This window comes from Thunnus thynnus, chromosome 11 (genome assembly GCF_963924715.1).
Source record: "Thunnus thynnus chromosome 11, fThuThy2.1, whole genome shotgun sequence".
Classification (NCBI taxonomy): Eukaryota; Metazoa; Chordata; class Actinopteri; order Scombriformes; family Scombridae; genus Thunnus; species Thunnus thynnus.
This window is the reverse complement of record NC_089527.1, coordinates 30,293,226-30,314,414: the sequence shown is the minus strand read 5'-3', so window position 1 is coordinate 30,314,414 and position 21,189 is coordinate 30,293,226. Positions and strand designations below refer to the sequence as shown.

The 21,189-nt window shown below is 39.2% G+C and overlaps 1 protein-coding gene across 11 annotated transcripts in view; it reads left to right on the top strand.

The window, feature by feature from the left end:
- The window catches only part of neb (nebulin), a 66,019-nt gene that overhangs the window by 43,537 nt on the left and 1,293 nt on the right, over window positions 1-21,189 (top strand). The window contains exons 109-140 of one of the 11 annotated variants that reach the window (XM_067604414.1): window positions 445-546; window positions 673-780; window positions 894-998; window positions 1,110-1,214; window positions 1,315-1,419; window positions 1,541-1,645; window positions 1,784-1,894; window positions 1,991-2,101; window positions 2,317-2,418; window positions 2,934-3,038; window positions 5,426-5,539; window positions 5,870-5,974; window positions 6,626-6,730; window positions 7,316-7,420; window positions 8,821-8,931; window positions 9,687-9,797; window positions 11,273-11,386; window positions 11,483-11,587; window positions 11,690-11,794; window positions 12,246-12,350; window positions 12,783-12,875; window positions 13,956-14,048; window positions 14,568-14,660; window positions 15,177-15,269; window positions 15,632-15,724; window positions 16,097-16,189; window positions 16,925-17,017; window positions 17,518-17,625; window positions 18,767-18,953; window positions 19,166-19,258; window positions 19,606-19,746; window positions 19,869-19,972. In XM_067604414.1, coding sequence (XP_067460515.1) covers window positions 445-546; window positions 673-780; window positions 894-998; window positions 1,110-1,214; window positions 1,315-1,419; window positions 1,541-1,645; window positions 1,784-1,894; window positions 1,991-2,101; window positions 2,317-2,418; window positions 2,934-3,038; window positions 5,426-5,539; window positions 5,870-5,974; window positions 6,626-6,730; window positions 7,316-7,420; window positions 8,821-8,931; window positions 9,687-9,797; window positions 11,273-11,386; window positions 11,483-11,587; window positions 11,690-11,794; window positions 12,246-12,350; window positions 12,783-12,875; window positions 13,956-14,048; window positions 14,568-14,660; window positions 15,177-15,269; window positions 15,632-15,724; window positions 16,097-16,189; window positions 16,925-17,017; window positions 17,518-17,625; window positions 18,767-18,953; window positions 19,166-19,258; window positions 19,606-19,746; window positions 19,869-19,972 — 3,423 coding nt within the window. Of the gene's footprint in view, window positions 1-444; window positions 547-672; window positions 781-893; window positions 999-1,109; window positions 1,215-1,314; window positions 1,420-1,540; window positions 1,646-1,783; window positions 1,895-1,990; window positions 2,102-2,316; window positions 2,419-2,933; window positions 3,039-3,638; window positions 3,729-5,425; window positions 5,540-5,869; window positions 5,975-6,625; window positions 6,731-7,315; window positions 7,421-8,820; window positions 8,932-9,686; window positions 9,798-11,272; window positions 11,387-11,482; window positions 11,588-11,689; window positions 11,795-12,245; window positions 12,351-12,782; window positions 12,876-13,955; window positions 15,062-15,176; window positions 15,270-15,631; window positions 15,725-16,096; window positions 16,190-16,924; window positions 17,018-17,517; window positions 17,626-18,766; window positions 18,954-19,165; window positions 19,259-19,605; window positions 19,747-19,868; window positions 19,973-21,189 lie in introns of those variants that run through there. The other 10 variants (XM_067604403.1, XM_067604404.1, XM_067604406.1 and 7 more) reach the window with 10 other exon arrangements.

Below are 21,189 nucleotides of genomic sequence, written 5' to 3'. Positions count from 1 at the left end.
GATACATTACATGACACTTATAATGTGAAAGTAAAGTAAAGTAAAGTAAAGTAAAGTGTTTCTGAGTTTGCTCATTCACTGTTAGAGAATCATTCAAGAAAAAAAGAGCGAATAGTTAAATAACAAAACTGCTATTATACTATTATATAGTGATTATTTATTTGTCTTCTTCAGAGTAAACTCAGAATAAGAAATCATGTAATGTTTAAATGTCACTTTTAATTTCTGGGCATTAGTACAATTTTGTTGCATGCCTATATTTTAATGAGTGCTCCAACATTTCTTTCCATGAATTTATCCACCACTTTTCATGGATAGTTTTTGTCTTTACTTTAGCCCCAGAAATTAGAAGCAAGACTACTCAGAATACACATGAATAAAAGCTAATGATTACACTGGTAGCGTTATTATGAGTGATAATAACTTTTGCATGTTATTCTTCAGTGGAGGTACAGGGAGCAGTATGAGCGTGCCAAGGATAAGTTCACATCCGTTCTGGACACTCCAGAGTACGAGACCCACAAACGCAGCAAGAAGATCAGCGATGTAAGTTTTGTTTTGTTTTTGTCCATCGGGTAAATTTTTCTAAATCAGCAACTGCTTCATGATTTCTTTTTGTGTGTGTGTGTCTTTTGAATTGCTCCTGACTATGCAATGATGATCATTCCACAGATCATTTACAAAATGGAGTACAACAAGACCAAGGCTAAGGGATACACCATGCCTTATGACACTCCATACCAACAGCACATGAAGAAAGTCAAGGAGATCACTAGCACTGTAAGTCCCTCACAGACTGGCTGCACCTTTAACACTTTTTTACAGAGACATAGAAAGCCAACATAATAAATAAATTGTTGTGTTTGATGGTGCGTTTCTCATGCATCTTGCAGCTGAAGTATAAAGAGGTGTATGAGAAGAGCAAGGCCCAGATCAACATGGACCCTGAGGCTCATGAGATTCGTGCTGCCAAGGAGGCTTACAAAAACATCAGCAATGTAAGTGTTGTCAGTGGTGCCAAATAAATGTCGTAATAAGAAATTTAAACTGCTTAGCTAGAAAAAAAATTGAAAATCTTGATAAAATATTTGTTTTTTTCCCTATATTAGCTCAACTACAGGAAGAAGTATGAAGCCACTAAGAACAAGTGGATCTGGACAGCAGACAGACCCGACTTTGTCAATGCTGCAAGGAACACTTTGCAACAGAGTGATGTGAGTTGGTGCTTTTTCTTTATAGTATGTGTATGACTTTGGTCACATGACAACATGCAACAGTGTTTTTCTAATGTTTCTCCTATTGTCTCACCCACAGGTTGAGTACAAGTATGACAAGGAGATGATGAAGGGCTGTGTGATACCGGTGGTTGATGACAAGTTAACCGTCCTGGCTAAGAAGAATGCTGAAATGGCCAGTGATGTAAGTTTATCCCCTACTTTATTACCAACTCTATGACTATACTACACTTCAGAACTTGACATGTTGTAAACCCAACTAATACTTTATTCCTATTTAAACGTTATCCATTTTTACTCTCCAGGTGAAGTATAAAGCGAAGTATGAAAAGTCAAAGGGCCACTACGTGCCCGTTCTGGACACTCCTCAAATCCTCCATTCTAAGGCTGTGCGCACTCTGGTGTCAGAAGTAAGAACCATTCAGTAGAAAATCAACCTGTTTTTGTACCCTTGTACACATATTTTATAATGATATATATTACACAAAACACAGTTTTTTATGACTATAACAATGTATGTGTTATAAGTTCTTCAAATTCTTCCTCAGAGCAAATACAAGGAGGCCAGTAAGAAGGAAATGCAGTCTGGCTCATTCACCACCCTGTCCGAGACTCGCGATACTGCCCACAGCAAGGAGATCAACAAGCTTGTCAGCGGGGTACAGTTGTCTCACATTTATTTTAGAACTCAGACTCATAATCCTCAACATTTTTTTTCTGAGGCTGGCCCCTAACTTTCTTGTCTCTTTTTACAGAAATTGTACAAAGCGAAGTTTGAGAAGGAGAAGGGCAAGTCAGTGTATAACCTCATGACTACTCCACCTGATGTTAAGCATGCCATGGAGGTGGCCAAAAACCAGAGCAGCGTGAGTTATATCTACGGCTATGCAAAAATAACACTTTATTGACGATTTTGTCAATTCCCTCGGCTTACAGTCTCCATGCTGGGATAATTCATATCATTTTTACTGGCAATATTATGTGCTAAGTTAAGTGTTTTGGCTCCTACACTATTTTCACAGCTTCTCTTACTTCTTTTACCATGTGTATATCCCTTCTACTCTTCTACCCAACCCTACAGGTTGCCTACAAGAAGGATGCCAAAGCCAACTTGCACTACACTACTGTGGTGGACCGACCTGACATCAAGAAGGCTACCCAGGCTGCCAGACTCATCAGCGATGTAATAATAAAGCAGATGCATAAAAACACTGTCAGGGTTAAAGACTTAAAAGTGTCCACACAAAGGCAGAAATTAGCATACGCCTTATTTGCATCAGAAGTATTAACCAGTGTGTGCACATGTTTCTGTTTTTACAAATCTCACTGTGTACAAGCCTGTTTTTCTCTCTCACAGTTAGCCAGAAATAGATGTAGACACACCTTAATCATATATAATGTCTCTCTGCTCTGCCAGTATTTAGGCCTATTAATAAAAGAATGGCAAATAAGAAGCGTGAATGGCTGTTACACAATACAGTAATATAGTATGAACAAAAGAAAGAAAATAGTTGATAAATGATTGTATGGCACACACTGTATGATGGAAAAGTGATCTCTGGGAAATGCAGTGCACATACATCATGACAATGATGGCTTGGCATCAAAGATGTAACATAAAAAACACTTAGGACCACATACCCATCACTGTAGTTTGTACATGGTCCACTGATTCTTGTTTGGTTTTGTCTCCATCAGATTGGCTACCGTAACAAGGCCCGTGAGGAGGCCAGGCGTGGAGGTTCTCTGGCCCACCGCCCAGACATCGCACTGGCCACTGAGGTGTCCAAGCTGACCAGCCAGGTATACAAACCAAATCAACCATCTGTCCTGTGAAGCTCCAGGCTATTCCTGCTGCTTTCCCACTGTTTTTTTTTTTACAGTGACCATCGTTGAGATGTTTCCACTCTTTATTTCACAGTCAAGAAGGTTGGCGTCAGTCAGTGGAAGTCATATTACCCCAGTAAAGTTCAGTTCAGCAAATTCCACTCTCTGGGTGTTATTGTCAGATCAGCTTTCTTGAGCTAATAATACATGCAGACTAGTATTGCTGTAGTAGATGCTTAGCAGCAGAACTGTAGGCCTAACTATAAAACTAGCAGCTCTTCCATAGCGCTTTCTCTGCCAGCCTGCATTACGATCTATGTCTTACTCTGTCATTGTGAGTCCATGAAAGTAGATTTACATGCTTATTAACTGCCCATATCACAACATTGTACATGTTCCTTCTTCACCCTTTCCTTCAACCTGTCTTCCTAATTCCTCCTTACTGTCTACCTTGCTTCTCCTCTCTCCATCCTTCTATTCTTTACTCTCCTATTCCTCATTGCTTTCCTCTCCTCTCTCCTTCCATAATGTCCTAGTCTTTGTGTTCTCATCCCTCCATCTCAATGCGCTTTGTAGGTGGAGGCCAAGCCCTCCCTCCATGGAGCTGCTTCCTATGATACCCCCCAGATGCGTCACATTAAGAAAATGAGTGCCGTGACTAGTAATGTAAGGAGGTTAATGCCCTGAAACCAAAGGGCTCCTACTATATGTTTGTCTCTTCTGTCTTTCTGTGCCCTTCTCATCTATTTATTGATTGACTGATTCTGGATTTTACTGTGGGGTTCACTGTGCCTTTGCCACGCACTACAAGAAGTTTTTTGGAAAAGGTTTTTGATCTCATTTGAATCTTCAAATCCCATAAAGTTATTTTGATTTTGCTTGCAAACATGCAGCTTAGCATTATGTGCATCCTCTGCTCTTTTGTTTCCCTGACAAGCTCTGCTTCACTGCTGAGCATAGACAAGCACTGCATTACTGCATTAGTTGCATTATTGCCTTATATGTTAATGGATCATATTTTTGTTACTCATTTTCTACTCATTTCCTTTTGAATCACTCAGTCATTGTGTCTGTCTCTGAATGCTTGAATGTAATGATCTTTCTCCTTTGTGCACAATTCTATCCTAACTCGTGTGTATATCCAGCAGTCAACTATGCTGAATTTCTTCATTTTCAATTCCGAAGACTAGAGGGCAGTGTAGGCCTTCTGAAATGATGGCAGACTTTACAAGTTTTTAAAATGAACAATACAGATTAATTCATTATTGCTGCTGGATTTACACATGTGTTTTCTAAGACAATGTTTAAGGATATTGCTTTGTCTCACTTTCTCTCTAAAGCTGGTCGACTTGACAGAACAGCCCAAGCTCCCTTTGAAACAGGATCACAATCCTACTGCCCTAATTCTTCCATAGTTTATTATACAGTATATGAAGTCCATGTTGTGTTTATGTAGATCATAGGATGCTATATTGGCCCTGTTTACACTCGGCACTAGAATGCATCTTGGGTGATCAGTGGGAAGCTCTGAACAAAGATGTGAATGCACCCAAAATACATTCAGAACACAGTTGGATTTGATCACTCAAAACACTAGTCAGCACTGCATGCTACATATAAAACACATATAAAACCAGACGCAAGCAGGGAGATGAAATCCAATCTAAAGTGGTCTTGAGTATCAATTGAGATGCATCCTGGTTGCCTGGCAACCACTTCCAAGCAAACTCTTGGAAGTGGTCATTTATGTTCTGTTAGCTCTGGAACACATTTTTTAAAATTTTACCCTACAGGTCTGTAGAGTGCTGATGATACAGAGAGACAGTATGACTGTACACCAGAACTGTCCAACGAGTTATCTGTCAGTCCATAAATCCTCATGTTTACATGTTGGGTGGCATGACAGGTAGGATGACTAGGAATAAAAAATGAAAATATGATTTTCTTCTCAAGCCTGGAACCAAACTGCAGATGTAAACATCTCTTTTGACACCTTCCTGCCCTCTAAGACTAATTACTGTCAAGATTGTTGAATGAAAATGGGGATTGAATTGGTGCATGGGAAAATCAATCACTTTTGAAAGATACACAGTTTGACTACAGTTATTTTTTTTCTTGTATAACAAGGGATACAAACTAAAGTTGTGTGTTAATATAGAGAAGCATACAGTACCCAAGTCCAAAAGTTTTTACATAAAACTACATAGTATATAGAATATGAGTTACTTATCCCTTTTTATACACTATAACAAAGCATTATGTTGTCCTTTAAATGTTTCTGTGATGGCGTCTACATTTCCCACTGGTCCCAAAAAGTTACCACTTACACTAATTCTCACATACTGTATATCCCACCCCAAAAGGTGAAGTACAAGGAGAAGTTTGATAAGGAGATGAAAGGAAAGAGGCCACAATATGACCTGAAGGAGAGTAAGATTTACAAGACTTTGAAGGATGCCAATGATCTGGCTAGTGAGGTAGGTGCTCACATAACTGCATCATGTCATATAATCCCTACAAACATTATACCTAACATTAAAGATGGCCTCATGGACTTTTTTCTATTTACCCACAATGGGACAAATTCATAGATGTATTTTTATGTCTGCATGCAGGTCTAACCATTTATTAATGGCAATTCCACAAATCTAAATAAAGCTTTTTTCAGGTAGCAAGGATTTATATACACATATGTCATAAGACCTCATTATTAATCTGAGGAAATCACCATTTCAAATACAAACACCACTCAACTGTGAGAAATGTTCATTTATTATTATGTTTACATCTGCTAACACTACCCGCAGGTGAAGTACAAAGGGGATCTGAAGAAGATCCACAAGCCTGTGACCGACATGGCTGAGTCTCTTTCCATGCAGCACAGCCTGAGCACCAGCAAATTGTCCAGCGACGTAAGATATCATCACCCTTTAACCCTCTCACATTCCCATCCAGGAAGCTGCTGGGAGTCAGTTCAGTTTCAGTGCGCCCGCCGTGGCGCATTGAAATGTGTCTGACTGCAGCGTTTCTGTCACCCACATACTTCAGTAACATCAACATGCTGTGGTCCATTAGTCATGTTGTGGATTTGTGCACTAAGTTCCTTCATCCATACATCCATTTCTCTGTGACCTCATCTGGTAGTGATCCTTACCCTTCTCACCCTTGACCTTTGACCTTCCCCTACTACTACCTTCTATAAGTTCATTCTCCTACATTTCTTTTTTTTTCTCTTAATTTTTTTTATCCCATAGTTCATATACAGCTAGTTTTTATTAATGATCACTTAACACAAAACTCCCTGCTTCTCCATGGTGTTAAACCATTTTAATGTAAAGTTTAACCATCATTTAAAATTTTCATCCATCGTTTTGCAAGCATGTCATATTATTTGACATCGCAAGAACTGTTTTCACAGTTATGAAAGTTATTGTTTTTGTTTCTGTCATAAAATATAAGAATATTTTTTGTGCTGTGTAATGTTGGGAGTAAACTCCAGACATGCACTCTTCTTCTTGTTTTTTGTACTGAGCTGTTTTACTTGACTGGGAATTCCCCTGTAGTACTGCTACAAGAAGAAATTTGAGGAGAGTAAGGGTCACTACCATATGATTCCTGACACACCAGAACAGCTTCATCTCAAGGAGGCTTCTGAACTTCAGAGCAACGTAAGTTGTACAGACTCTGGGGGTCAATGATAACTGCACCCACCCCCACCAACCCAGAAAAACTGCTGTGGATTTCATCTTTCTTGTCAAACACGTGTGTATGTGATATCTGCTTCTCAGTTCTCCACATCATTACCATTATCTGCTTCCTGTAGTTATAGAAAAGTAGTGTTGCATTTGTTAAACATTTCAGTTGGGGACTATAGGGTACACTTAAAATCTTAAGTGTCACAACATACGATTGGGTTGTTTTACAACTTTTACATGGGCCACAAAAACATTAAAAAATTAACCAACTGCTTTGAACCACAAACTACCTCTTAAAATACATTTAAAGAATTTACAGGCAGAATTTTACAAAAATGAATAGTAAAAATATCAGCATTTTCAATATTTTCTAACAGTTTATACACTAAATGTTGAATAATTGGAAAAAATAATGAACAGATTAACCAGTAATGAAAATAGTTGCTAGTGGCAGCCCTAGTATTTAAGGGTATCGGCACAATCACTATTATTGGTATATGTAAACTGTCCAGTGAAAGCAGCTGACATTGCATTTGACATGTGTGTGGGCTGTTCCAGGTGAAGTACAAGGAGAAGTATGAGAGGGAGAAGGGCAAGCCCATGCTGGACTTTGAGACTCCCACATATGTGACTGCTAAGGAGGCTCAGCACATGCAAAGCCAGGTAAACATCCTGTCTGTCACCTCTGTGTTTAATCTGCTCACAGCTTGTCTTCACAGGCCTCTCTTTGAGGATTTCTCAGTGCCTGCTTATATATTAACCTGTAATGTACTGCCTCTGGTTATATATCGATATGCTTCAGCTTGTTGGATGTCCAGCTGTCGTTTATATTAGACTTACAGTATGTTTCTTGAGTATGGAAAAACCTTTTACAGTGCCTTCAATGCCAGTTTATTACATCAGGGTCGTATTTCAGCAGTATATTAATTATAATATCCTGGAATTTAAATCACAATAAATCGTCACTCCTATTGTTAGTCCTTCACCAGTTTCTACTATTTAACTAGCTGTAATCGTACCCTCCACACTGGGAGAAGGCAGTGTAAAATGTGTTAAAGTTGAACTTACCCAGTGCATTGTGTATTGTTGGTGCCTAATACTGTATATACTATAAGTTCAGATCTTCCTCTGATGATGAAGAGATGACGAAGGTAAAGTACATTTTTGTCACAGGCTGTAAACATTTTATGGAGCCTATGTTTAATTATAATGAATTCATAAATTAATACAATTTTTAAAAAGCTATTATAAATTGATTAATTACATATACATTTTAACGGTGCAATAATAACCTCAAACAAAAAAAGATCATCAAATTTGCCCAGTAATAATTCTATTTCTTTAAATGAATTTCAAAATGGACTCGCAAATTAGAAGCTTTCAAACATTGCTCTTTGTTATTTCATTTACTGAAGTGTCTGCCATATTCCATCTCACAATGAACTGTTTTAACATTTAGAGTTTTTACTTTAGTATAAAGAAGTGTGCCTCATAAATACTTAATGAAATCCAACTCACAGCTCTGATTGGCTAGCTGATAAATTAAAGTGAGATGGAATATGATAGGCCAACACATTAGTAAATGAAATGAAATCAAATTTAAGTCTTAAAATAGATTTTTCAAATATATTTTGCAATTCCATTCTTAAATTCAATTAGTCATTTAAAGACAGATGAAAGAAATATAATTATTTAATTGGCAAATTTAATGATCTTCATATTTTTGTTTCTGTCTTTTACTTTGATTTTATAAATGATGTAAATGCAGATCTAATTAATTTACTTTTTTATTAATCAATTTATGAATAATTAAATAAAAGTCTATAATTCTTCTGGTGGCTCACTCCAGGCTCCATACATTAGAGTTGCTTTCTCACAGACACACATTAACTCAAACACACACACACACACACATATGGAGACTGCAGATCCAGAAATGGGTGTCACATTTTACGCAGAACGGCGCAAATGAGGTAATGATATAACTGCATTTTGAACAAGCACTGCTTGCATGTGGTTATCTGAGCTCTGTCTGTTCCCTGTCTTGTCTTTGCGGCCAATAGAAAGACTATAAGAAGGACTTTGAGGAGTACATGAGGGGCACGAACCTCTCAGGCTTGGAGGTCACCCCTGCCATGATACATGTCAGACACGCCACCAAAATAGCCAGCGAGGTAACTAAAGGATAATTTATCCCCGACAACTTCCCCTACCTCACCCATGCTTTATAATCATACTAAGACTACATCACAACCACCGTCCCTTTTTTCTGTCACCACCTTTTTTTTAACCTCTCAAGTGTTCCCTTTTGACTTTTTGAAGGTGCCCCCATGTAGTTTAGCTTTAGTTTGTTTGCATGAGTCACTGCACAGTCCTAAACTATTAATGTTGCAAGATTCATCCATCTCCCTTCTTTCTGTCCATTGCGTGATTTATACTGTAGTAGAGTAGTTCACATCTCTTTCACTTCACAATAAACCTTTCATCTAGTAAAATACAACAACAGCTTTATGTAAAAATCAGCCTGCATGCAGTTGTTTCCTGTTTTTGCCGCAATGTTTTTATGGTGAAATGCTGACTTGAATTGTTTTGTTGTTGTTTTTTGTTTTCTATGGTCTATCTGATAAAATTTAGTTCACCTTGTCTTTTATCAGGATTCTTGCCAAAGTCACTGGCGTCTCCTCTCTCTCTCTGTAAAAAAGTGATTGATTGCGTCAATCTTTGTGTTTTTAATTATGAAACTCTATGCTGAATCTCTGAATCTGAATCAGAGATTCACTGCTTGAATGAGTTTTTGGAAGGCCTGGTGACTTTGAGCTTAGAGAGCAAGCAGCAGAGCTTGCCTACTGTACTGTCTGTCTGTATGTCTTGGCCTTGCCTGCCTGTGTGCCCTTCTCTGTAGTCTCTCTGTTCTTCTTCCGACCTGTAGAGAGAATACAGGAGGGATCTAGAGGAGGGAGTGAAGGGTAAAGGGCTAACTGTGCTGGAGGAAACTCCGGAGCTTTTGAGAGCAAGGAATGCCACTCAAATCCTGTGTGAGGTATGACTGACTGAGGGGTGACGAGAGCGACGTCACACTCTCATCTGAGTGCCTTCCCACAATCCTGCTCTTGGTGCATCATCTGCTGAATCCTATCCCCTTAACTAAGCTTCATCATCACACTAAAAGGGGTGACTGCTGGGTTTGAAGCCTCGTCCCTGCTTGATGACATCACTAACGTTTAAATGCTCTCCTGTCTATGGGTTCTATCAAATCTAAACCCTATTTTGATTTTCCTATGACTTTGTCTCATCTTTTCTCTTTTGTGTGATAAACATTCCAGAAAAGTACCAAAATAATATTTAATTTTAGTTTTTAATATCGTGATTTGACGTGTAATATTTTATTTCTCTGGGATTTTGCCCCCCAACACAGTGACTTTAGTTTATAGTTTACTAATTTACATTACAGCAATTAATTTATTGTTGATGTCTTGTATGGCAATACAAGACATTAACAATAATGTGCTAAAGCAAGGGACCTGGTAGCTTCAAAACTGTGTACAAAAAGCTGACTTCTGATAATTTGAACTTTTTTGTTGTTGTTGTTGTTTGGCTAGGATATGCTCTGGATGCTTTTTAGACTGATTTTTTGCATTTCTATCAGCAAGCAAGATAGTGGTAGCACTATAAAACAGTTGAGAGTTTCTTCATAAATAAACTGGGGTTACTGAAATTTGAAAATTATTAATTATGCCTTAACACACTGTCCTTAAACCTGCAGTGCGGAACTTTTACAAATAAATGAACGTCCGTTACATTCAAGCTCTTGCTGAATGAGTTTGCACAGTGCTGATTAATCCCATCACCACCAGATAAATCTCTCTGTATTTCACAGTATATGGAGTTTTTACTCTGGTGTCGGGTTTAACATTCCTGCGCTGGCCAGATGAATAAATACTGCACATGCTCTATGAGCAGAGCATGCACACTAGAGACTTCCGCCGGCTGAGCTGGCTAACTTCCTTTTAGCTCTCTGCTAACTTGAAGGGGGATAAAATAATTTTAATCGTGTGGCTCTTCTAGACTTTCCAAATGTTATTGAACTGAATGGGTCAAATTCTGATAGTAAAATGAGTCATTTAGTGGGGGTTGTGAAGCTCAAAACAATTTATCCTTTAAAAATTGTTTTTAAAGTTACGGAGTACGCTATGGAGCCTATGACATAAGCACATGTCCACAGTGTTTTTGTAATTACTCTCACTGCCAGAAGGGGGAGGCAAAAGTCCAGCTTTAACAACTGCTGTTTTATTCTTCAGTTTTGAATGGAGCTTCACACACAAAATGCTGTCCTTAATTCCCCTATTCTCCCTAATTTCTGCTAACCTTCACTATTCCCCTAGGTGTTGTGGTTTTGCAGCCCTTCTCTGTACGAATGAGTAGAAATCCTTTTGTTTAAAGTGATCTGCTAGTCATTTCAGCTTGTAGCAAATATAGTACTTTTATGTCACACTTTGTAACCTGTCACATTTACAGAGAGAGTACAAGAAATCACTGGAGCAGGAGATAAAGGGCAAGGGAATGTTGGCTTTGGCTACGGACACCCCAGACTTCATGAGGGCGAGGAATGCTACTGACATCCTCAGTCAGGTCTGAATCTTACTGTGTTTCATATCATTTCTTCTGAGCTGTGAATGATTCATATTCCCACTAATGTGTGCTGACTGACAACTTTTTGTTCCTTAGGCTAAGTACAAGCAGACCGCTGAGATGGACAGATCCAGCTACACAACTGTCATTGACACTCCGGACATCCTCCATGCTCAGCAGATGAAGAACATTGTCAGCCAGGTAGATTATTGTAATGAACCAATTACGCGTACCACAGTAGTATTTCAATCTAAAACTCAATTTGAATTATAAATCCCTGCTGATTTTGTTTTTGGCCAACAGAAAAAGTACAAAGAGGAGGCTGAGAAGACCATGTCTCACTATGTGCCGGTTCTGGACACTCCAGAGATGCAGAGAGTCCGTGAGAACCAGAAGAACTTCAGCACTGTAAGTAGAAAATGGGAACGATAGATTATGCTGGTTCTTACTGGACCAGCATGTCTTTGATCATTGTAGGACCAACAGTAAGAGGTCAGTGGTTCTTCAGGTCAAAGGTTATGCTCAGTGCCAGCGTCTGGTAGTTCTGTGTATGTCTCCATGTCTACTGTAAAGTATTATCTTAAATACTTTATCTCGTGTACTGTTAGTGGAATGTCTTTTGTATGGTGTTCGCTAATCTGATTGAATCCAGTTGTAAATTAAGTGTTTGATGTTCACATTCGTATGTTTTATTCAGGGACATAGATGAAAATATTTTTCATGCTCATCCTGAGAAGAAACTACTGTCACCGTTTTTTGTTCTTCTGAATAAGTAGTTTCTCTTGTGTTTCCTTCTCTTCTTTTTGACTTCTTTATTATTGTGAAGCATTTTAACTGCACTTGTGTTTTCTCTCTGTAGCTTCAATACCAGATTGACCTTAAAAACATAAAAGGCAAAGTGTCTGCTGTAAAGGACACTCCTGAAATGCTTCGTGTTAAAGAAAATACAAAGAATTTCAGCTTGGTATCTACTCCAAAATATTTTTTCTTAACATATTCTAATAACACGTGTTGGGTTTTTTTTTCTTGACTTTACCTTCTTTTCCTCATCTTTAACAAGCCCTGATGTGCCATCCTTATTTCTTTGGACCAGATACTTTTTAACCTTGTTATATATGCAGAATTTTAATTCACGCCACTAACCCTTGACTATTTTCTCTCTAGCATTTTTATACATGTTAGTGCAGAGCTTGTGTGTAGTTAAATACTTTGTTCACTGTACCATGTTGTTGTGTGTGTGTCCAGATGAAACTTTTTCTTTTAAATGTTGGTTTATATGTTTGTCTCACTCTATGTGATTTTTAAAATTAAATCAAGCAGCTAGTATTTCTCATTATCCAAGAGATCAAATCAGGCTAACTGTTGGCTGCTGCTTTCATTCCTTATCCATGTAAAGATTCAGTACAAAGAGGATTTGGGAGGTGGAACAGCTTTGCCTGAGACCCCTGAGATGGAGAGAGTTAAACGCAACCAGCAGAACATTAGCACGGTACTCCACAGAGTCACCCTGCCCTCCTTCATCTCCTCCTGAATAAGCCTTCCCTCCATATTCCCTCCCTATGTACAGTGGTGTCTGAGAACATAACCAAACTTCTCTTGACATGTAATCATTGTCCAAATGATAACCATTTTCAATCAATGTTTTTTTAATTTACTTTATTTTATTTTTGACCAACTATATGGATTTTACTTTGTGGAAACAAGTAAGATAAGCTTTTTTGCATGATACACTATATGGCCAAAGGTTTGTGGACACTTGGGGCTGTTTTTCATTGTTTGGGTTAGGCCCCTTAGTGCAGACAACATTTTAGAGAACACTGTTCTTTCAGCTTTGTGTCAACCGTTTGGGGAAGGCCCAAACATGACAAAGTCCCCATGCACAAAACCAGGTCCATAAAGAAATGGTTTTCCCAGTTTGGTGTGGAAGAACTTGACTGGCCTGCAGAGAGCCCTGACCTCAACCCCATACAACACCTTTGATGACCTGTAGCCAGGCCTTATGGCCTAATATGACCTCACTGATGCTCTTGTGGCTGAATGGGAGCAAATCCCTGCAGCCAGGTTATAAAATGTTGTGGAAAAGATCCCTAGAAGAGTGGAGGCTGCTACGCCAGCAGATTAATGCCCATGGTTTTAGAATGTCATCAACAATCACATATGGGTGCAATGTTTTGGTCCACATACTTTTAGCCACAGTGTATATGGACCTTGTTTCCTCCATATAATATAATAATTGTTCATACAAGTTAACATCTTCACCATCGATTGGGACTTTGAGGGTTCTGTGGGATTTCTCTCTCATGATAATTCATCATATCTAAGCCCTGAAGTCTTGAACTAAATGAAGTATCATCCATTTTGAACACAAAACGAGCATAAACATACTCAACTACCACTATAAAATGATGATAATCAGTATCATAACAATTTTTTTGTAAATATAATCCTTTGTTCTAATATGTATGCTGTTGTGTGTGAATGATCGGACATGTCTGTGTCCACAGTACATACTGTGCTTTTTGTTTGTCCCTGTCTTACTCTGTACCTGTGTAACTTATGCAATGGGCAGATACAATACAAGGATTCTCTGAGTCAAGGCACAGCCATACCAGATCTTCCAGAGGTGAAGCGGGTCCGAGAAACCCAGAAGAATATCAGCTCGGTAGAGAAACAGAACTGCAGTGATCCTTACAATCATTCCCCAAAACGCCCTCTGACTTTCCCTACATGGAAGTCTAGACATCTCTAGCTTCTGTGTTTCAGCCCTGATTTTACCTCCATCCTAACTAAGTTTCATCAATCACTCCTTTTTACCTGTGTTGGTTGATGATTTGATTTTGAACTCACGTTTCCACGTAAAACATAATTTCCCCCCATATTTCCTTTGAGGGTTCTGTGGGATTTTCTCTCTCATGATAATTCATCATATCTAAGCCCTGAAGTCATGAACTAAATGAAGTATCATCCATTTTGAACACAGAATAAGCATAAAAGTACTCAACTACCATTATAAAATGTGATAATCACTACCATAACAATATTTTATATAAATATAATCCTTTGTTCCAATATGTATGCTGTTGTGTGTGAATGGATGGACATGTCTGTGTCCACAGTACATACTGTGCTTTTTGTTTGTCCCTGTCTTACTCTGTACCTGTGTAACTTATGCAATGGGCAGATACAATACAAGGATTCTCTGAGTCAAGGCACAGCCATACCAGATCTTCCTGAGGTGAAGCGGGTCCGAGAAACCCAGAAGAATATCAGCTCGGTAGAGAAACAGAACTGCAGTGATCCTTACAATCATTCCCCAAAACGCCCTCTGACTTTCCCTACTTGGAAGTCTAGACATCTCTAGCTTCTGTGTTTCAGCCCTGATTTTACCTCCATCCTAACTAAGTTTCATCAATCACTCCTTTTTACCTGTGTTGGTTGATGATTTGATTTTGAACTCATGTTTCCATGAAAAGATAATTTCCCCCCATATTTCCTTTGAGGGTTCTGTGGGATTTCTCTGTCATGATAATTCATCATATCTAAGCCCTGAAGTCATGAACTAAATGAAGTATCATCCATTTTAAACACAGAACGAGCATAAACATACTCAACTACCACTATAAAATGTGATAATCAGTATCGTAACAATTATTTATATAAATATAATCCTTTGTTTAATGTGTATGCTGTTGTGTGTGAATGGTCGGACATGTCTGTGTCCACAGTACATACTGTGCTTTTTGTTTGTCCCTGTCTTACTCTGTACCTGTGTAACTTATGCAATGGGCAGATACAATACAAGGATTCTCTGAGTCAAGGCACAGCCATACCAGATCTTCCTGAGGTGAAGCGGGTCCGAGAAACCCAGAAGAATATCAGCTCGGTAGAGAAACAGAACTGCAGTGATCCTTACAATCATTCCCCAAAACGCCCTCTGACTTTCCCTACTTGGAAATCTAGACATCTCTAGCTTCTGTGTTTCAGCCCTGATTTTACCTCCATCCTAACTAAGTTTCATCAATCACTCCTTTTTACCTGTGTTGGTTGATGATTTGATTTTGAACTTGTGTTTTCATGAAAACATAATTTCCCCCCATATTTCCTAAAATAAATAGTTTTAACATTTTTTACCCCCATGGAATTTTTTATTTATTTTCAGCATTTCCTCCCTTCTAAATTGAAAACTAATCAGCGTTTGAGTGTGTTACCACCATATTTGACTTTTTTGTGCTGTCTCATTCAAAGCTTCAATACAAAGAAGACGTGGGACAAGGCACATCAGTATCAGAGACCCCAGAGATGGAGAGAGTTAAACGCAATCAGCAAAATATTAGCACGGTACTCCATAATGTGACCCTGTACCCTCCTGTGCTGTATATTCATTTGCCTCCATCCGCCACTCTGCCTCACTCTCATCTCCCTCCAACACGCTGGCATAACAACTCTCCTGAACCTTCACAAGTCCTTTAGTAGTCCAAACTGTTATGCTTCCCACATCAAACCCACCACGTAGTGATAACACCGATGGGTGTTACGTCGCTAACATAATGTGCTTCTTCATTTCTCAGGAAAAAAGTGTGTTTAATTCCATGTTCTGTGTTGGTTGTGCTGTGCTGTGTTGTATTTCTGTCTCTCTGCAATTGTCTCTGATTGACTCCTGCTCTTTACTTTTTCCTCCATTTTTCCTGCACGGAACCTTCTGTTGGGTAGATAAAATACAAGGACTCTCTGGGTGGAGGCACAGCTATACCAGACCTCCCTGAGGTGAAGCGGGTCAAAGAAACCCAGAGGCACATCAGCTCGGTAGTGGAACACAAACGAACCACGTGTGCTCCTAACGGTTGAGAGTGGACAGTAGTGCCCATCAGTAATGCCCATTTGCTACTCCCCCTCCCCCCTGCCATCAACTCACACTCTCATCACCTCTTGCTCACGTCATCCATCTTCATCCAAGGCACAGACTGCAGTTTCCTGAGCTCCAGCCCTGCATCATCACCACTTTGACCCTAATGCAGCCTTCAGTTCCCTCCACGCATTTTTTTTCTTTCCTGCTCTAAGTCTTTCAATCATCTTTAATCCTCAATCATCAACCCCACAAGATGACTTCCCCCACCCCACCACCCCTCCCCTATATAAAGTATTTTCTAACCTGCAGCCCAGCTTCCTTCCCATAAGGCCGCTCCGTGCTGCTCTGTTAATTTCCACTTCACAGCGAATGACAAGCTAAATATCCTGCTGACGCGTGACAAGTGTGTTTGTTTCTACAAAAGTGATTCTGGCTGTTCTACAAGATCTGCCAGGATGTATCACACTATAGGACCAGTTTCTCAGACACTGCTTAAATATCCTTATCTAACAAATATCACATATGAGATTAATTAATCATGTTTCCTTGTAAGTTTACTGAAAACTACCTTGTCTTTATCCTTTAGTTTGAAGTTAACTCAAGTCTATGAAAGCAGTCCTATAGATGTGTGATCTGTATATGGTTCAGAGTGTCTGACTGGCCCCTTGGGGCACTGTGCTTCTGTCCTGTAGGTGTTGTATAAGGACAGTTCAGCCAAGGGAACTCCTGTGGTGTTTACTCCAGAGATGGAGCGGGTCAAAAGGAACCAAGAAAACATTAGCTCGGTACCTTCAAAGCCACTGATAGAACATATTCTACTGAAGAAATGTTCTACCTTTACCCCAAGTTAACCCTTTTCTAACTGACTTGTCCCCTGGCTCCAGTTAATCGTATTAATTCTCCCCACTTCGCTCTCTTTTAAATGTGTTTAATACCACCAACTGTGGTGTGTCTGTGTACATCATCACTGCTAACCTCTTGTGTTGTTAAAACTACTCCACTTCATCTTGTTCTCCTGCCGTTCTCCCACTGAAGATTGGGACGTAATCTTGTTTTATTTAATATTTCAGCCTCTTAATAAATATCTCCCTGCTAATTCATTCGTCTGGTATCCCAATAATGCCCCAGCTCCTTCTGTCAGCAGCCGTGTGTGTTTTCTCTCTGCCACACCCCTTGTGCTGTGGATGCTAACGACTACTTTATGATGGCTTCAGATTTTAAAGGTTTCAGATACTCACCGTGTGTCCTCTGCTCCTCCACCGACCTTTTCCCAACTTTCTACCAGGTCCTGTACTCGGACAGTTTCCGTAAGCAGGTCCAGGGCAAGGCCGCCTTCGTCCTGGACACACCTGAGATGAGGCGCGTCAGGGAGACCCAGCGCATCATTTCTGGAGTAAGCCTTCGTTGTTTTTTGTTTTGTTAATTTCTTGGTTTGTATCTTAATACTTTCTGACTTTCCTACCCTGCCTGTGGCACTCAGAGCCCATTAGTTCCAACTGTAGAAGTACTGAGGTTGAGTTTTAAAAAGGCTCAGTCATTTTCTAAAACAGCTGGGCACTGTATTTTGTAGTAAACATTACACAAACAGGAGTAAATAATGCATTTGTTGGAGACTATTTTCAGCCGTGGATTAATACACATTCAGTGCTCTGGGGAGTATTTACATGAGCAGGATGGTGTTTGGGGGATCATCTGGCTGACAAAACATACATGTAATTAAATCTTTTTTTGTACTTTGGCCATCATTCTTATCAGTAATCATTCAATTGTGCTCACCAACTTAAATCTTAAGATCTGGGAATCATCAGACATCACTAAAAAGAAGTCAGACTAAGTCAGAAAGGGCAAAAAACAAAAGCAAACAGACAATCAGACAGGTTTTAAATAAAGCCCCAGGTTAGTCAAACTTATTTGAAAGAGAAAACAAGGGCGAACAGTAAACTTATTACCCAAACTGTCTGTTGTAAACACCCATAACAGTTCACCATGAATACCATGACTTACCGTATTTGCAATAGTTGTGGGCACACAAAGTGTCCAATGAAGGATCATTACCGACATTTGAGGTGCACTCCACTCCAAATAATGTTGTTTAGATGATCTGGCTAAATAGCTGGCTTGTTTACAACCCATCTGATCATCATCTTGTGTTTTCTTGCCACACCAACTTTGGCAAGAAACTTGAAAACTTGAAACTTTTATCAATGTTAACCAATAACGATGTTAACCATTACAATAACTGAAGCTATGAACTTACCGTAAGCCCCAAGTTGCAATAAACCTGAATCATGCTTAAAAATTCACTTAATTTCTGTGCTTCAAAACAGTTCAGTGGTTCACTCACTCAGTATTGATGTCCATCACTCAGTATTGATGTCCATCAATACTGAGTGTCCTTGAACACAGAAATAACAAACGAGTAAAGTCCAAACATGGATGGCATGCCCCTTTAAAGTGACATAGGGGTTTCTGTTTCTGTAGTGGTCCTTACCTGTAAAAACTGTGGTTATACTTACACGATCTGTGTTCTCCAGGTGAGATACCACGAGGACTTTGAGAAGAACAAGGGCAGCTTCACTCCCACCACCTCTGACCCTGTGACAGAGCGTGTGAAGAAGAATACACAGGATTTCAGCGACATCAGCTACCGTGGCATCCAGAGGCGTGTGGTGGAGATGGAGAGGAGACGCGCCATTGAGCACGACCAGGAGACCATCACTGGTACACAAATCTTATATTGTGACCACGTACCACAGATTTAATTCTTAAAGAACTTAATGAAAATACCACTGATTGTTGGAGGCACTTGCTCATGTAGATGCTTTTACTTCATAAAAGCATTTAGTCCTAGTTTGTTCCTCATTACATTTGAGCTTGTAATCACAGAGCTAGTAATCACTGGACTGATCCTGTAATTAACTTTGTGCTCTCAGATCTGCGCGTGTGGCGCACAAACCCTGGCTCTGTGTTTGACTACGACCCTGCTGAGGACAACATCCAGTCCAGGAGTCTGCACATGATGTCAGGTGAGTTGAGAAACTCAAAAGGATTACATCATAGCTCTAAAGAAGCAGACATTATTTTAGTTATCTTTTGGATAAATGAGTTTGATTTGGTTCATATTCTGGTGAATATGATTTGCTTATAAGATATTTTGACCCGAGTGTGGCAAACTAAAACTATATTTTAAGACATAAAGGTGTGTTCCACAATTACATTGATTATATTATATTTGATTATTATGGATTATATATTGCTTATAAATGCTAAATAAAACAGATTTGCACCAGCCATGGCTAGTATGATGTAAATGTTACATCTTATACCAAGACTGTATTTGTAACTGCAACTTTTCATATCGACACTTAAACAGTTCAAGCTCAGCGTCGCAGCAAGGAGCACTCCCGCTCCACCAGCGCTTTGAGCGGCATGGCTGACGAAAAGTCAGAGATGTCTCAGGATGGTGACCACCACCTGTCCCTCTACAGCAATGGCTTTGGTGCCTCCTCTATGGGTAACGATCCAGAATCTCTACAACAAACCTCAACAAATACAGAGTATTGTATGATATGTATCAGTGAACTTTAATAGGACGGTGACTTAGCTGTGGTTTCTTGTATTCTTCTCCATCTGCAGGTTACCAGCATGCTAAGACTGTGGAGCTGCAGCAGAGGTCATCATCAGTGGCCACCCAGCAGACTACAGTCTCCTCTGTCCCCTCACACCCCTCCACCACAGGGGTTAGTAACACACACACACTCACATTACACACACACTTAAACTTACCTTTACTATCCTGAACCTGAAGTTCATAAAGTTCATACACTATCAGCATGCCAACTTCCAACACTTCCAAATAACCTGTTATCATAGCAACACAACTCAAACGGTTTCAAGGAAAGCGTTATCTCAGGGTGCAGTACCATGGTACCTGCAGTCACCCAGGCAGAATCAACCTACATACCAGAAATATCTCCTCAGCTCTGGAAAAACCAAAGCTGTTCACTGGCCTGATAAGATTCTAAAGTGTGACGGACCTGCTGTGTTGTCCCAGAGTCATAAGAGTTACTTATACTCAACTAAGTCTCTTAATTTGGCATTGTTCCATCCCTTAATGATAAATGAATGTGTACGTTTTCCAACGTTTTGAAAAAATGGTCTGGTCACAATGTGGTATTTCCTGAATCAGCCATACTCTAATTTCCTAGACTCATCAAAAAGTCTCGCTAATCCGGATTTAGCTCTACATGAAAACTCTAAAGGATTAAAGGACAAGGCTGGTGTTATTCTATATTTTTCTCATTGTCAATAAATCCTATGAAAAGACTAAAACTAACAATACCAATTGATTCCAATGAAGATGTAAATCTTACAGAAATCTTATATTCTTTAAAAAGGCTCAATAATTTCAATAATTTAAACAGCTGGGCTCTCTAGTTTTTAACAAACATTACTCAAACAGCATGAAATAGTGTTTTTATTGGGCATTATTTTTGACTGGGGATGAATACACACTGATGAGTATTTAAAGAACGGGTTCACAATTATTTAAGTGTGTCTTAAAACAACAATCGGGAGCCCAAATGAACATTGAAACATGTTTTTCTCGCTCTAATCATTCCTCCTGTTCATACTGACCATTAGAAGATCCCTTCATAATGCACTTAGAATGTAAGTGATGGAGCCTCCTTCTGTGCAAAAATGCATTTAAAAGTTTATCTGAAGCTAATATGAAGCTTCAGGTGTCCAAATGAGTCATATCGAGCAGATATCTTTCAACATTACAGTCTTTTTAGTGTCAAAGTTCCTCTTTTTGTTACTATACTTCCACCGCAGTTCAACAGGGAAACACTGTCAGAGGAAACACAAAGTTTAATTTCATTCATTCATTCATTTAATGCTAAAAACACTGTAAATGTGTCAGATATCCACTTGATATGACTAACTCAGACTGCTA